Genomic DNA, 16,775 nt, shown 5'->3' with positions numbered 1-16,775 from the left:
GGGGTCCATGGGGTCGTAAAAGAGTTGGACACAACTTAGCGACTAAGCGCGAGCACGAGCAAGCTGCGGCTACAAGCAGCCCGCTGGGTTCATCCAGGAAGGCTGAGCTTTGCGTTAAAAGAAAAGGAACTACTCAAATGTCCCTAGATGACTATCTTCTTTCATTTGAAGTACAACTTCCTGCAGGAAACACTACATGCTTTCTGAAGATAGGTTTTTTTTTTTTTTTTCTGATGGCAGTGTGAGAGGTGACCCATGAATCTAAGTAAGCACTTTGAAGGGTCAGTGGGGGCGCTGGGGGTGAAGCAGTGCTCAGAAGGGGCAGCGGGCTGATGGCAGGGCAGGGATTTGAACTCAGATCTATCAGTCCCTGGAGCTCAAGCGTGTTTCCGTTGTGCCCTGCAGATTCCTAGCTGTCAGAAGCTCCACCAGACCCACCCTGGGTACACCTGCACTGTGAGGTCCCATGGAAAGTGGGGCTGGGCACTCCTGGGCCCTCCCAAGACTGCCAGTAGGTGTGTAAAAGGGTGGTGAGGGGTGTGACCACCCTGTTACATGGTCACTGCTCTGATGACCCACAAGATCTGCAATCTGGGAATTTGCTCTTTGGAGAGAAGGAGGCAGGTGAGTGATGGAGCAGGGAGGCTTCAAGGATCTGAGAGTCTGAACCCACGTCTTGTCCTGCAGGGAGACTCCCGGTACCTGCACATCTTATTCCAGGGAGAAGTGTGGCCACAGCAGCTGGGGACCCTGGCAAGGGGTCCACCAGGTCTTACCTCTGCTGTGGCAAGAGTCCCAAGCCTCCCCAGCACAGAGTGCCCAGCCCGCTTCCCACCTGCCATGCCTTCTCTGTGTCATCCTCAAAGCCACCTCTTTCTCGCTGCCCCAGGCTGGCTTGTTTCCCAAATCTCCACTCACTTCCTGGTATAAGGTGGCAGTCTATGCGCTGCGCTTCTCAAATCATCTGATAAAGGGCTAGGTTTTACACACACCCCCTTTAATTTTCAACCTACCTTGGACCAAATTTTTAATAAAAATACAATAAAAATGAATTGTTGGAGAATGAAATGAACACACACACACTCACAAAAGGCAAGCTTGGGTGTACCAGTGATGTCAACTCACCGTGAAAGTTCCCAAACACATGTCTCAGTTTCTCTCGTTTTATCACGGATGTGTTTGCAAATGGGCCCTGGTCTGGGGACCATACTTTGAGTAGCACAGAGGTACAGACCCCTTCTTTATCCACGGGCCTCTTCTGACCCATAACCGGGGTTGCATCCACTCTGTCTTCCAGACCAACGTTCCCCAAATGTGCCAGTAACCACAGATAACTCGAGGAGCTTCTTAAAATGCAGATTCTGGTTCCATAGGTCTGGGGTTGGGGCCTGAGAGTCTGAACTCTAACAGGTTCTCAGATGGGGATGATGCTGTTGGCCCCCAGATCTCATCTGAGGAATCGGGCATTAGACCATGGGCTCTGGGCACCTGTGAGCCTCCTGGAAGCATCAGCCCAATCGCCTTCCACGTCCCAGGCTGTTGTCTGGGTGCAGATCTCCCGTGCCCTCCCCAGAGTGCCAGCTGCAGATGAGAATCACCTAAAGAACTGGCAGTAGTGACGGTCGGGCAGGAGCGCGCCCGGAGCCTCCCTGCCTCGTGTTTCTCTCCACTGGGCTGACACTTGGAGAGAACGTGTAGGTCAGGAAGCAGCTGTCCTGTGAGGCTGTTCCTATCTCAAGGACCACTCTGTGCCTTTCACTTTCCTTTCACAAAGGGTTGGTTATCAGGTGAATCTCGGGAGAGCCCAGAAATTCCCACAGCGCCATCTCCAATTTCTGGGCATCTCACTCCTCTTGAGACTAAACAGTGGCATCAAAAGACCCCAATAAAGACAAATAAGGTGTGAGGCACTACTGAGAAGTAATATTCAAGCAGCGAGAGTGGAAAAAGACGGGGAAGAGGGAGCTGTGATTGGACACGTCTCAGAGGCTAAATGGCTAAGAAACAGTCGCAGGGGACAAAGAACACAATGATTTTTAAACGATGCACTGATGATGGGATGAGGGATAAAATTAAGAGAAAATTTGGCAAATAAATGACCATGCATAGGAGATTAATATTCTATAACATCCCATCAGAAGTGCCATTCCAAGACAGGGGGAAATAAATGGATTTTTTTAAAAGAGCCTCCCTCCGGTTTTTTCTTTTTCTCTTGCCATTTTGTAAGCAAGCTCATGATACAGAACATTTGGAAAATACAGGGAAGATAAATATCCACAGTGCCAGCACCCTCCCCTGATCTTTGTGTGCAGTTGACAGTTTTACCTCCCATTTCTCTGAAATTGGGTTTTAAAAAGAGACCTCAAGATATTAGCACCTTGAGATTATTTTTGGAACTGCATGGGCTACAAATTATTACTCAGAAAAACAATCACTAGCATTAATGGAGCCCCCACCCCACACCCCCAGCCCCGCCTTCAAGAGCTTCAAGGGCCCCCGACAACATGGAAACCTCTAGACCTGATTTATCTCCAAAATCCCTTCCTCAGCCCAGCCTTGGGGACAACGAGAGAGACCAAGTGAGCAGTCACAGAGGTGGGCACACCTGAGCAGGGTGCCGTCCAGCATGGCGGCAGCAGTGGGGGGAAAGGATGGGCAAGCAAATCCAGAGGCAGCTCCCAGAGGGCGAAGGTCACCTTGGCCAACAGACTGGCTAGTGACCTGCCCCAAAGGCTCCTGCCCTTCTGCTCTCTGTCACCCTCTCCATCCAAACCGTACTCAGGAATTTAAAAGGGAAGTGGACCTGCATCCCTGCCCTGTGCACACGTGGCCGGTGCTGAAAGATAGGGCATTCCATCCAGTTCAGAATGGATGCTTAAGGGACTTCCCTGGAAGTCCAGTGGTTAGGATTCTGTACTTCCAATGAAGGGGATGTGGGTTCAGTCCCTGGTCAGGAAACTAAAATACCACTTTTAGCATGGCAAAAAGATAAGAAAAAAATTTTTTAAAGGTCGATACTTGAAGTAAGATCTGCAGGCCCAGAATTGACAAGGCAAAGAAGAGGGGCACCCCATGTGAAGAGGACAGCTGTCCTGAGGCTACAACAGAAGCAGAAGAATGACCTGTCTGGGGAACTTCCAGCGGAGGGGAGGCTTAAGCAGGGAGGGGTGAGGGCCGATCCATGGCGAGGCTTGTAAGTTACCACAAGGAGCTGGGCCTTTGTCCTGGGGCTGTGGGGAGGCACTGGGGTGTTCCAGCAGACAGATGAGGGTGGGGGCACCCTGATCGCATCAGCAGAGAAGAGACTTTGGTTGCTGGGGGAATACAGATGCCAGGGGCAAAGTGCCCTCCAGTAGGTAAGAGCTGTCGCCCAGGATGAGGATGGCAGGAGTGGAGATGGAGAGAAGTGGCCCACCCACAGGGGGAAAGCACTGGATATGGGGTGTTTGGATATGAAGAGTAAGATGTGCACATGTCTGCTTACTCAGGCAGGACATAGAGAAGTAAAGGAGAGGGACGTGAAACAGGACCCAGTTTGGGGGAGACCATCTTAAATGGGTCCTGGCCATGTTTATCATTTTTTGGCAATGCCATGAGGCACGTGGGATCTTAGTTCCCCAACCAGGGATTGAACCCACATGCCCTGCATTGGGAGTGCAGAGTCTTAACCACTGGCCAGGGAAGTCCCATGTTGATTCTTGATGCCTTTGGGAATCCAGAGTGGAAACACCAAAGAGGCAGCTGGATGGGGCTGGGGGTCTGCAGGGGCCCAGGAACTCATAAGTCCTGGTGCATGCGTGACCACAAAGGCCAATGTCAAAAGAGGGCCTGGAACTGACCTTGGGAGCATCACCATATAACGGAACAGGGCGGAGGGGTGGGAGAGGGCACCCAGCACCTGGAAGAGCGGCTGGTGGGAGCCCGGAGAGGGTGGGCAGGAGGAAGGGGGTATGCCCATTCTCCGGGCAGCTGGAAGCTCTTTCTGCAGAGACGGGGGTGGGGAGCAACTCGCAATGGGTCAAGCTATGAGTGGGAGGTAAAGAGGTGGAGACCAGCCCTTCAAAATTTCCCTGTGTACAGGAACCAAAGCAGAGCCAGCGAGGAATGGGGTCTTTGTGGCCCTTTCTGCACCGGTCCTGGGGATGGGTAAAGAGGGGTTGTGAAAAATGCTGTGAAAAATGATTTATGTCCCCCTGATTCCCCAGGTAGGAACAGGGAGCCCCATGAGGCCTGGCACCCAGGAAGGAGGTCTGGGGAGGGTCCCCATGCCACCTTCTCACCCCAGTAACATCAATTCTGCCCCTGGGCCAGCGCCCCACCCCAAACACTGTAGGAGGGTGAGAGAAACGAGTCACCCAGGCCCGACTCCTACCAGCTACCCCCTCTCAAATCACACCAAACTGCTCACATTTTCCTAAACACCTTTGTTCGTTACTATTGCCTCTGCCTGGGAGCATGCCCCCCACCCCCCACCCACCTAGCCAGGAGTGCTGGCCATGCCTTTAAACACTTGGCTTGGCACTTCTTCCCTGCTGATCCAGTGGTTGGGACTCTGTGCTTCCAATGCAGGTGGCTTGGGTTCAGCCCCTGGTCGGGAAACTAAGATCCCACGAGTAGACTAAATAATAAGAAGAAGTAATAAAAATAAACAGAAACTTGGTTTGAGACCTCACCTGTGAAGGCTTTTCTAACCTCTGCCTCCCCCAGGGTGGTACCAAGCTCCCCACCTGGAGTCACCTCCAGGAAACCCCATCGTGGCACCCAGGGTGTTTTGCTAAGCTCTGCAGACCAGACCCAGGTGGCCGGGCAGGTGACGGAAGAGGCTGGAGGTCTCTGAGGTGAAGTGATTCACCTGGGGACCCTCAGCTAATAAATTGCAGGGTTTATTCCAGCCTGGATTTATTTCCTCGTGTCTTCCACAGGGTTGAGTTGGAGTGTACTGGCAAGGCCCTCGAACAGGGATGTGGGGGGCGGGTGGTGGGCGGGGAGGGGAACAGCATCACTATAATTAACAATATAATTATACCAGAGAGTTAATAACTTGTTGAGCCCCCATGGTTCCAGGTGTCAGGGACAGAGCTAGAGCCAAGAAAGCACCCTGCTCCTGCGGTTTGCACATGCGCGGGAGGAGGAGGCCAGTAAATGAAGGAACTTGGAAGTTCAGAGACTGGGATGGGTGCCTTGTGCCTCGGAGCAGGGGGCAAGGGAATGACTGGGAGATCTGATCCTGGGGTGGGGCAGTGTGGGCACAGGGAGGGAAAAGCTGCCTTCCCTGAAGCCCCAGGCTTCTGCTTGCTCCCATCCATCCACTCTCGAGTCCCTTGGACTGCAAGGAAATCCAACCAGTCCATCCTAAAGGAAATCAGTCCTGAATATTCATCGGAAGGACTGATGCTGAAATTGAAGCTCCAATATTTTGGCCACCCGATGAGAAAAACTGACTCATTTGAAAAAACCCTGATGCTGGGAAAGATTGAAGGCGGGAGGAGAAGGGGACGACAGAGGATGAGATGGTTGGATGGCATCACCGACTCAATGGACATGAGTGTGAGTAAGCTCCGGGAGTTGGTGCTGGACAGGGAAGCCTGGCGTACTGCAGTGCATGGGGTCGCAAAGAGTCAAACACGACTGAGCGACTGAACTGAACTGACTGAACTGAACCCACCCACTACAGCTTCCCCAAGGAAGGTGGGATGTTTGCTCAGTTGAATTCCCTCTGGAGTCCAATCCAACAGGGTCTCATTTCCTTCCCATGTTGTTAAACCCGATCTGAACATCAAGCATCCAGGAAAGCCCCGATCTGCAAATATTTAACTTTTCATCCTGCAGCTTCCGCCCCTCCCCTGGGAGGCCCCATTAAGGCACCCTCCTTGGGGATGACAGGCAGGGTGAGGCTGGGAGGGTTTAATCCCAGATGTTTCTCAGAGTTGGCATAGGCTGCTCAGAGTCAGGGCGTGCAGGTTCAGCCTCCCTGACAATCCCAACACATGGGGACACACTGGCCCCTATACACACGTGTGCACACACACACATACCTTTCTTCCACACACCACTACATTATGAAACTCTGAAAAACAGTTTAGAATCTGCCCAATCACACCTCTGCTCCTGCAAAGAAAAATCCGACAGGACAAGGGTGGGGTGTGATGGTGGTGGGGGGCAGCAATCCAGGCCCTCCTGCCCCAATCCCCACAGGGTCCCATCTTGTCCTCAGTCAGGGGCTCCCCTCCCGATGGCAGAAATGGCAGGGGCGGGGGGTGGGGACATCATCTGAAAAAACCTGCACCCTCTCCCAGACATCCCTGACCCCAAACCCTTCTGTATTCACAGCCCGCCTGACACCTCACCCACCCATTTGCTGTGGTTATTAACATGATTATTAGATGCCCAGTGTCTATCGCTCTGTCCTAAGCTCGTCATTGCCGAGTTTTATACTTTGTATCAGTAGCAGAAGGGACAGGAATCCACATATGAAATGCCCGCCTGAGCCACACACTGTGCTAGCCACCTTTCCTGGGCCATCCAATTTGATGCTTCCCGAGATGCTGAGAGCTCTGGGCTCTCTCCTACTGTGGTTGAGAGGAAACCAGCCCAGAAAGGCTCAGTGACTTGCCCCAAGTCACACAGCAGTCAGGCAACAGAACTGGAAAATTCAGGTCAGGGGACTCCCAAACCCTTGTTCTTCCCACATCCATCCCTTGTAGCCCAGGGATCAAGAAACATGGGCAGGTGGGGTCAAGGATCTCTTCTCTCGTGTCCCTGGCTTTGGTCTCAAGGACTCTGGCCCCTGCAGGAGTTCAGCCCTGCAGCTGGGCCCCTTGCAGATCTGAGCAGACATCTGCCTGTGTGCTCTGAGCTCTTTGTGGGGAAGGCACCAAAAAAAAAAAAAAAAGTGAACAGCCCAGCTAAGCTGAAATGTTCTCCTTGGAGAGGAAGGAAAATAAAATTTGATGAACCTCTGCATAATGTTCAAGTTATGAACGTGTAAAGTGATATTCCGCACATATGCTGGGAAGCATTTATCTTCTCCCATGTCGTTTGGGCCTAAGCTATGAGGGACCGGCAAACGGCAGCTTCTTGTTCATGAGGTGCATAGAGGTCCTGTCTTCCACCTCAGCAAAACGAGGGCGTCTACGGATGCCCCGGGCTCTCCCATAGCCGAGGTGACAGCAGAGGCAGTGATAATGGGGCCACTTTCAACACCAGGCTGCTTATGTGGCTGCTGTAAACATTTCCTGAGTGTCTACTATGAGTCCTGTGCTCTGCCAGTCATCATCACCTTCCTAGTAGATGCACTGTCTACATAGCCATGGGTAAGGCGGGCCTGTGTGCCAACCTGTCCTGAGCTCCCTGGGCACAATCGATTGGCCTGGACCTGGACACGTGACCTGGGACTTTGATATAGGAACAAGATGCTGTATCTGCCCGATGATGGTGGGGCTTGGGCTGAAAGAGTATCAGGCAGGCAGGCTGAGGTCTCCAAAAAGAAGTCGGTCAATTACACACACACACATGTCAAACTAACCCCCAGATGTTAAATGAGCACCTATTAGGTACCCAGTCCAGTACTTGGTGCTCAGAATATAGTGGGAAAGAAGATAGCAGAACCCTCCAGACCTCACGGTCTACAAACTATTAAACCGATGGGTATGTGTGAGTCACTCAGTTGTGTCCGACTCTTTGCAACCCCGTGAACTGTAGCCCCACCAGGCTCCCCTGTCCATGGAATTCTCCAGGCAAGAATACTGGAGTGGGTTGCCATTCCCTTCTCCAGGGGATCTTCCCGATAAACAAATAGGATGATGTCAGGTTATGTAGGTGCTATGAAAAAACAGCAATGGGATAAAGAGGGATAGGACAGGGTGTGTGGGGGTGTGGGGGTGTGTGTGCAGTTTAGACTAAGTGATTAAGGAAGGCCACGCTGAGCAGGTAACATCTGAGCTGAGACCTTGGCGAGCCAGCCAGTGAGGAGTCCAGGCAGGGCACAGCAGGTGCCAAGGCCCTGAGGTGGGGATGGACTTGCCGTGTTCAGAGACAGAAAGGAGGCTCACGTGGCAAAGGAGAGATGAAGGGGTCTGTAGCAGTCAGAGCGTGGTCCCTATGGGGCCCCCACCCTGAGACTTCTTGGCTTGAAACCCTTCCATGTGCCCCACGGGGAGTCTAACTTCTCAGTGGTGCCCAGCTTCACAGTCTCCCTCCTTCTTTTCCTCCTCAGACCCTGTCATCGGTCCTGAGAAATCCTGTTCCCTGCCACTGAAAGTCATTAGTGCATGTCCAATCAGCACCCCCAAAGCAGACTGCGATAAAGACTGGGGTACAGGTAGTTTATTAAGGAGGTGGTCCCAGGAAATGTGATAACAACTTGCCTGTCCTTCCACTCATCCGTCAACCATCCATCTATCATCCATCCATCTAGCATCCATTCATCCATTATCCATCCAACCATCCAGCATCCATCCATCCATTCATCTATATTTCCATCCACCCATCCATACATACACACATACATCTGTATATCCTTCCATCATCCATCCACCCAATCATCCATCCACCCAATCATCCATCCAGCCATACATCCACCCACCATTCACTGTCACCTACTCTCTTCCCAGCTGGTCTATAAGGACACAGTGATCAGATGTAGTCCCTGACTTTGAGGAGCCCTTCTCCTCTGGCAGTCATCACCAATCTCATGCTGAGTCTTTTTTCACTCAGTGCTATGACAGAGCCCAAGAAGGAAACTTTAGTTCAGCATCTCTGTGACCCTACCTTGGTTCCAAAAATCAGGAAGCCAGGGCAAACACTCAAACTTGATTCCCTTCTTAGCTTCTCAAGCTCTGATCACATCAGACCAAGGCAACCTCATGCCCCATAAAATATTAAAATACCCCAGAAATTTCAACACAGTGGAGTCCAAACTCTGCCTCCCCCGGCCTGCCCCTTCCACCCCATGACCCTTTGGTACACTTCTGTCCAACCGCTCTAGTTTTTCAAGTGGAGCCCTGTGGCCACTGAGGCTGGGTCTTGGGCTTCCGATTCCCGGTGGTGGCCAGAGGTGACGCCATGTTGCACTGACCTCTCCCGGAAGTACTTGACGGCCTCAGGGTCTATGAAGGTCGGCTCCTCCCGGTAGCCCTGCTCAAAGACCTTGCGCTTGTGCCGGAACTCAATGACCGTCTTGGTGTAGGAGTTGAGCGTGGTGACAGAGGCTGCCATGCAGCAGGTAAAGGAGCCCCACGCCAGGCTGCCAAGAGACGAGGAGAGAGATGCCACAGTCAGGGTGGGCAGGGGACAGAGAACCACACCCACCAGACAGCCAGATCTGAGCAGGGGCTGCCGCAGAGAGAAGTAAGCCTTGGTCCCCGCTCCCGGTCTGGCTTGGGAGGCAGCACTGTCTGGATATTGTGATACAGACATGACAGAGTTCATTACTGGGAGGCAAGAGTCATTCCATCCACAGGTTGGCATCAGGGAAAGTGACCAGAACACAACCACGCTTGCACTGGGTCTTGGTAGATGAGAGAGAGTTTGCTGGGGAAACAGCATTCCAGGAAGACAGAAGAGCGTGTGCTAAGGTATGAAGACAAGGGGCAGTAGGAAGCATTCCACACAGTGGTGCCCTATAGAGTACCACGTCACAGGGTTGTTGCAAGGATTCAAGGAGAGGATCCATTCAAAATGTCTTAGAACAGGGTCTGGAAATAGTAGGCCCTCAAGAAAGGGTTGCCCCCATCACTTTCATCACTATTATCAACATCCTGACTACCCATTCTAGCTGTCTTGGTTTCCAAGTTATTTCTCTGTTAGATTAAGGCTCTTGGCTCACACTTCCCTCTGTGCACAGCCGGGGATTCTTGGCTGCGTTCATCGGATGTGGATGTCGAGCCAACCAAAGCCAGAGAACCTGTCCTATCCACATCTGGAAAGAAAGGGAGCGGGGTGTGGAGCTAGGAGAGTCAGCTGGTGAGGGTGCTGGTCTTCTCTGCCCCCCTGCCCATTCTCGACATGGCTTCCTGCCTGATTCCTCTGATCAAGACCATGCAGTAACATACAGAACAAGGAGGGGGTACCCTCCTTGCTCCAGGCACACCTGGTGTGGCCTCCAGTCCCTAGTTCCCAGTCTCTTCCCTAATAACTGATTTCCACCACATCAAGGGCTCAGTTTTATTGCTTCCAAGCCTGCACTGTCTCAGGGCCTCCAGCCTCCTCTTTTGCCTGCCACCCACTGGGTGTCTCAACATGACCACCCCTGCCTTCCTCAAGGTCAGTGCAGTCCACCTCCCACACCCACTTCTCCTTGTCAGCCTCGGAATGCCCAGAAGGAAAACAAGGTGGAACCTGAGGATTCAGCCTTTTTCTCAGGGACCACCACCACCACCCCGCAAGTCATCATGTGCTCCTTATCGCCAAACTGTTTAGTTAACAGCAGTCCCCAATCTTTTGGGCACCAGGGACCAGTTTCATGGAAGACAATTTTTCCACCAACTGAGGGTGGGAGGAATGGTTTGGGGATGATTCAAGAACATTACATTTACTGTACACTTTATTTGTATTATTACATCAGCTCTACCTCAGATCATCAAGCATTAGATCCGGGAAGCTGGGGAGCCCTGCTTTAGTAAATTGCCCTATGCTTTCATCAGGAACTAATTTAGATCCTCTGGAAACTCTGTGCATCTATAATAGGCAGCTTTGGAGTATCCATCTGGCCCTTTTAAGACCTACCCTGTCCATCAAAGGACCCAGTAAGTGACCGCACCCTACTGTTCTTAGATGACTGAAGCAGAGCTGAACATCTGGCCAACATTGGTCCAACCAGATACTCTCTCTTCTGAGCAATGAATCTGAAGGTTCCAGCCTAATCTGGGATGTCTGTTTGAACTAGTGATGGACACCCAAGCTTGAGGATGGAGAATGAAGAAGCAGGCTACTTCTGGGATTCCATGAGTATACGTCTGTTGGTTTGGCCTGACTAGCACCCATTCTGTAAAGGGACCATGACTCCCCTCCTCTTTGGTGATGTAATGTGTGTGGGGCTGGCCTCACCCCCAACTTTCAGGGGTGCCTGCATGACCCAGGCCTGGCCAATGAGTGTCATTTCCCTCTGGCCACAGTAATTCAGGGACAAGCCTGGAACACTCAAGTCAGCCTATTGAGACTCAACCCCAGGACTTTTGCTTATGCTATTGGAAAACAGGGTTCATCTTTTTTCCTGGGGTACCATGCTGGTGAGATTTCAGTCAGGAGCTGCTGGAGCCCATAAAGCCCCACCCCGCAGGCTAAGGATGAAGCTGACTCAGAAGGAAGCAGAGCCACAAAAAGGAGCTAGATCTTCGAAGCCATTATTCCTGGACTTGCAATTATATTGTAGGAGCCCAGATTCCTTTTTTGGATTTTTTTTCCCCCTCAAGCCAGTTTGAATTGGGTTTCTGTCATTGGCAACAAAAGTTCTTATACAATTACTTTCTATAAATTCCATTCTTTTGCATAAGTTCCTTTTGAAGTGACTTTCTAGTCTTTATAGCCAGGGATCTTAACTGAACAGGTCTAACTCTCAACTGTGATGACCTGACCAAGGTGCAGCATTGAATTCTATTAATATCACATTTAGTCACTAAGTCATGTCAGGCTCTTTTGCGACCCCATGGACTATAGTCTGCCCAATTCCTCTGTCCATGGAATTTCTCAGGCAAGAATACTGGAGTGGGTTGCCATTTCCTTCTCCAGGGAGTCTTCCCAACCCAGGGATCAAATCCGAGCCCCCTGCATTAGCAGGCGATTCTTTACCACTGAGCCATCAGTGAAGCCTGATTCTACCACATAATGCCTATTTAATTTCAGCAGTCCTCAAAACACCCTGTACTTCTCTTGTGTCTTTTTATCTATTATTTTTTATTCTTTGTTTTTTAATTAAATGTTTTATTTTAAGATCATCATAAATTCACATGCAATTGTAAGAAATAATTCAGAGAGAGCCTTGTGCACTCTACCGTGTTTCCCCCAATGGCAAAAGTGAAAAAGTCAAAGTGTTAGTTGCTCAGTCATGTCCAACTCTTTGTGGCTCCATGGCCTGTAGCCTCCAGGCTCCTCTGACCACGGGATTCTCCAGGAGTGGTTTATCATCTCCTCCTCCAGGGGAATCTTCCCAACCCAGGGATCAAACCTGCATCTCCTGCATTGCAGGCAGATTCTTTACCATCTGAGCCACCCATGGTTCAGTTCAGTGCAGTTCAGTCGCTCAGTAGTGTCCGACTCTTTGCGACCCCATGAATTGCAGCATGCCAGGCCTCCCTGTCCATCTGTAATACCTTACAAATATAGTATCAGGCAGGATACTGAAATTGATACAATCAAGATACAAAAAGTTTTCCTCCATCACCACAGTGATCCCTCCTGTTGCCATTTTTACAGACACACCCACATGCTTCCCAGCCTCCAGCAACCACTCATCAGGAATGTTATATTCATGGAACCATAAAATATGTGTGTTTGGGATTGCCTTTTTTTGCTCAGCATAATTCTCTGGAGATTCATCCAAGTTGTGAGTATTATATTGCTGAACAGAATCCCTAGAGTAATGTATGAGCTGTTCCACACCCTCACCAGCTTTTGGTGTTGTCACTATTTATTAATGTTAAGCTATTCTGAGAGACATGTAGAAATATCTCATTGTGGCTTTCATTTGCATTTCCCTAATGGCTAATGGTGGTGAACATCTTTTCATTTGCTTATTTGCCATCTGTGTGTCCTCTTTGGTAAAATGGCTGCTCACATTTTTTTTTTTTGCCCACTTTCTAATTGGATTGTTTTGTGTTGTTATTTACTGTTGAGTTTTGAGTGTTTTTCTATATCCTAGATACTGGTTCTTTGTCAAATATCTGGTTTCCAAAAGTTTCTTTCAGTCTGTAGCTTATCTTCTCAACCTCTTAACAAGATTTTTTCACAGAGGAAAAGTGTTTAATTTTGATGAAATCCATTTTATCAATTTTTTCCTTTGATGCTTTTGATGTCAAGTCTAAAAACTCTTTGCCAGGTCTAAATCCCAAAGATTTTTCTCATATTTTTTCTAAAAATTTTATAGTTTTACATTTTATATTGAGGACTGTGATCTATTTTGAGTTACTTTTTATATAAGGTAAGGAATAAAGATTGATTTTTTTTTTTTTGCCTATGACTATCAAATAGCTCCAGTACCGTTTGTTGAAAAAGTTATTTCCTGTTCCACTGAATGGATTTATACCTTTGTAAAAAATCAGTTGGCCATATTTGTATGGGTCTGTTTCTAGGTTCCTTATTTTGTTCCATTGATCTGTATGCCTATCCTTCCAGCAAGACTACACAGTCTGGGTTACTGTAGCTCAATAGTTAAGTCTTGACATTAGGTAGACTGACTCCTCCCACTTTCTTCTTCTCTCTCAAAATTGTTTTAGCCCTCCCAGTTCTTTTGCCTTTCCTACCAAATTTTAGAACAATCTTGTCTAAACCTACATGAAATATTGCTGAGATCTTTATACCAACTTGAGAATCAACATCTTTACCACGAACATAGTATATCTCTCCATTTATTTAGATCTTCTTTGATTTCTTTCATTAGCATTTTGTGGTTTGGGCATGCAAATCCTGTGGATGTTTTATGACTCACTTTTTGAAGTATACAGGGTATGGCATTTTTTACTTTTGTTGTCCAACTGTTTTTGCTAGCTTACAGAAATGCAATTTTTTTCTATTTTTACATTGTATCCTGACACCAAACTGAACTCATTTATTAGGTCTAGGCATTTTGGGGAGGCATAGATTTCTTAGATCTTTCTACATAGACAATCATGTCATCTGCAAATAGGTGTAGTTATTTCTTCCTTTTTGCTCTCTGGAAAATCCCGTGGATGGGGGAGCCTGGTGGGCTCCAGTCCATAGGGTCGCTAAGAGTCAGATACGACTGAGCAACTTCACTTTCACTTTTCACTTTCATGCATTGGAGAAGGAAATGGCAACCCACTCCAGTGTTCTTGCCTGGAGAATCCTAGGGACGGGGGAGCCTGGTGGGCTGCTGTCTATGAGGTCACACAGAGTCGGACATGACTGAAGCGATTTAGCAGCAGCAGCAGCAGCCTTTGATTTACTTTTCATGACACTAGCAAGAACTTCTAGCACTATGCTGAGCAACAGTGGTATTTACAGTCTTGGGGAGAAAGCATTCAGTCTTTCAACATTAAGTGTAATGTTAGCTGTAGGTGTTTATAGATGCTCTTTATCAAGTTGAAGTAGTTTCTCTCTATTCCTAGCTTTCTGCAAGTTTTTAAAAAGTCATGAATGGATGTTGAATTTTGTCAAAAAATTTTCTGCATTGATTGATATGATCATGTTGTTTTCCCTTTATGCCCCTTAATCTTGTACCATTAATAATATAATTGCCTTAAATATTTCCTCAGAGTAATTTAGAACCATATCCCGTGCTGAAATTTTTCCTTCAATCATCATGCATGACAGAAAACTTAAGAGGAAAAGTAAAAATGTTCTTTTCTTCCTAATGTTCCAAGATTTCTTCTTAATTTTTTTTTCTATTTAGAGAGCTTTTTTGGGCCATTCTTTCAGGATAGGTCTGCCAACAACTTTTCTTAGTTTTCCTCCATCTGAGAATGTTTTGATTCCTCCTTCCCTTTCCTAAAGGATATTTTTGCTAGAAACGGAATTCTAAATTGATGGGTTTTTTTTCTTTCAGCCCTTGAAACATCATGTCACTTCCTTCTAGCTCCATTGTTTCTGATGCAAACCCCCTTGTTTAAATTGGTTTTCCCTACAGTTAAGGACTTCCCAGGTGATGCTAGTGGTAAAGAACTTGCCTGCCAATTCAGGGGGTGTAAAAAGACGTGGGTTCAATTCCTGGGTTGGGAAGATCCCCTGGAGAAGGACATGGAAAACCACTCCAGTACTCTTGCCTGGAGAATCCCCATGGACAGAGGAGCCTGGCGGGCTACAGGCCATAGCATCGCAAAGAGTCAGACACGACTTAAGCAACTGAGCACACACAGTTAAGGGGGGCTTCCCAGGTGGCGCTAGTGGTAAAGAATCCACATGCCAATGCAGGAGGCATAAGAGGCACAGGTTCGATTCCTGGGCTGGGAAGATCCCCTGTAGTAGACAATGGCAGTCCACTCCAGTATTCTTGCCTGGAAAATTCCACGGGCAGAGGAGCCTGGTAGGCCACAGTCCGTGGGGTCACCAATAATCGAACACGTTGGAGCACAGTTAAGGTACTGTTTCACTCTTGCTGCTTTCAATATTTTTTTCTTTGACTTAAGTTTTTTTTAAAAAAAAAAGAGTTTATCTATGATGTTCATAGACAAACATATCCCGAGTCTACCCTGTTTGGCTATCCACTCAGTTTGACTCTGTAGGTTTATACCTTTTACAAAATTGGGGGATTTTCCAGCCATTATTTCTCTGAGCACTTTTTCAGCACGCTCTTGCCTCTTCCCTTTTGGCAGTTCAATGTTAGATCTTCTGCTATAGTCCCAGAGATCCTTGAGGCTCTGTTCATTTTTCAAAAGTCTGTTTTCTCTGTTGTTCACGTTGGGTAACTTCTATCTTCAAGTTCACGGATTCTTTCCTCTGTCTTCTCCAGTCTACTGTTGCGCCCACCCACTAAGTTTTTTATTTCAGTTATCGTGTTTTTGAGTTTTAAAAATTCCACTCATTTCTTTTTTACATCTTCTAGTTCTTTCCTAAGACTTTCTATTTTTTTTTTCATTTGTTTCAAGGGTGCCTGCTGAAGGATTTTAATAATGATTATTTTAGAATCTTTCTCAGATCATTGTAACACCTCTGTTATCTCAGTATTGGGATCTATGGAGTATATTTTTACTTTCAGGTTGAGATTTTCCCAGGCTTTCATGTGGTCAGTGATTTTTAGTGGCAACCTTGAGATTTGGGGTATTTTTTATGAGACTCTGGACCTTGTTTAAACCTTCTGCTTTAGCTGACTTCCTCTGACACCATTCTGACAAAGGAAGACGGAACACTGCCTCGTAACTGCCAGGCAGGAGTAGGAGTCCAGGTTTCCCACTGGGCCACTACTGACATTCAAGGCGGAAAGGTTCCTGGTTACTGCTGGGCAGGGGTGCTTAGTTCTGACCCCCTGAAGCCTCTGCAGCTACCACTCTGGTTAGGAAGGGTAGGAGTGACTCATTATGGCTCCCCAGTTTGCCTGCACTTGATACCACAGGGGAAGGAATGACTTCATCATCCCACCCCCCTCCCCAGCAGTGGTGACAAGCCTGACCCTCCACGACTTCTCCTCTGATACCACCTCAGCAGGGATGGGGAGGGGCACCTTGTAACTGCCTATTGGGAGGGAGTCCGAGCTCCCCATGTGACCTCTATAGACACTCAGAGGTGCATGGGGCTTATTAGAGTCAAGCAGGGTGAAAGCCACAGCTCTCTACTCTGGTTCCAGTCCAGCTAGATGTGGGTGCCTTATTACAGTCCGGTAAGGTAAAACCTAAACTCAGCACAAGTAGGGTAGAGCCACAGGATGGTTTTTTGTTTCTTTTGATTTTATTTGTTTTTGGCTGCACTGGGTCTTTATTGCTGTGCATGGGCTTTCTCTAGCTGCCGTGAGCAGGGTTACTGTTCATGGTGGTGCACGGACTTCTCATCGTGGTGGTTTCTCTTGTTGCAGAGCACAGGCTCTAGGCACACGGGCTTCAGTGGTTGTAGCTCGTGGGTTCAGTAGTTTTGGAGCACAGGTAATAGTTGCTTCATGGCATGTGCCATCT

At 48.5% G+C, this 16,775-nt stretch overlaps 1 protein-coding gene across 1 annotated transcript in view; it reads right to left on the bottom strand.

Annotated features, from left to right (window-relative positions):
• Positions 1-16,775, bottom strand: part of GSG1L (GSG1 like) — a 256,063-nt gene that overhangs the window by 22,823 nt on the left and 216,465 nt on the right. Inside the window, exon 5 of the mRNA XM_086375189.1 lies at positions 9,077-9,244. Within this exon, the coding sequence (XP_086231315.1) occupies positions 9,077-9,244 (168 nt within the window). The remainder of the gene's footprint in view (positions 1-9,076; positions 9,245-16,775) is intronic.

The sequence above is a fragment of the Bos grunniens genome, chromosome 25, assembly GCF_055505025.1.
Source record: "Bos grunniens cultivar Pamir isolate PY7600 chromosome 25, Bosgru_T2T1.0, whole genome shotgun sequence".
Classification (NCBI taxonomy): Eukaryota; Metazoa; Chordata; class Mammalia; order Artiodactyla; family Bovidae; genus Bos; species Bos grunniens.
The sequence above is the reverse complement of the archived record's forward strand: the minus strand, read 5'-3'. Positions and strand labels throughout refer to the sequence as shown.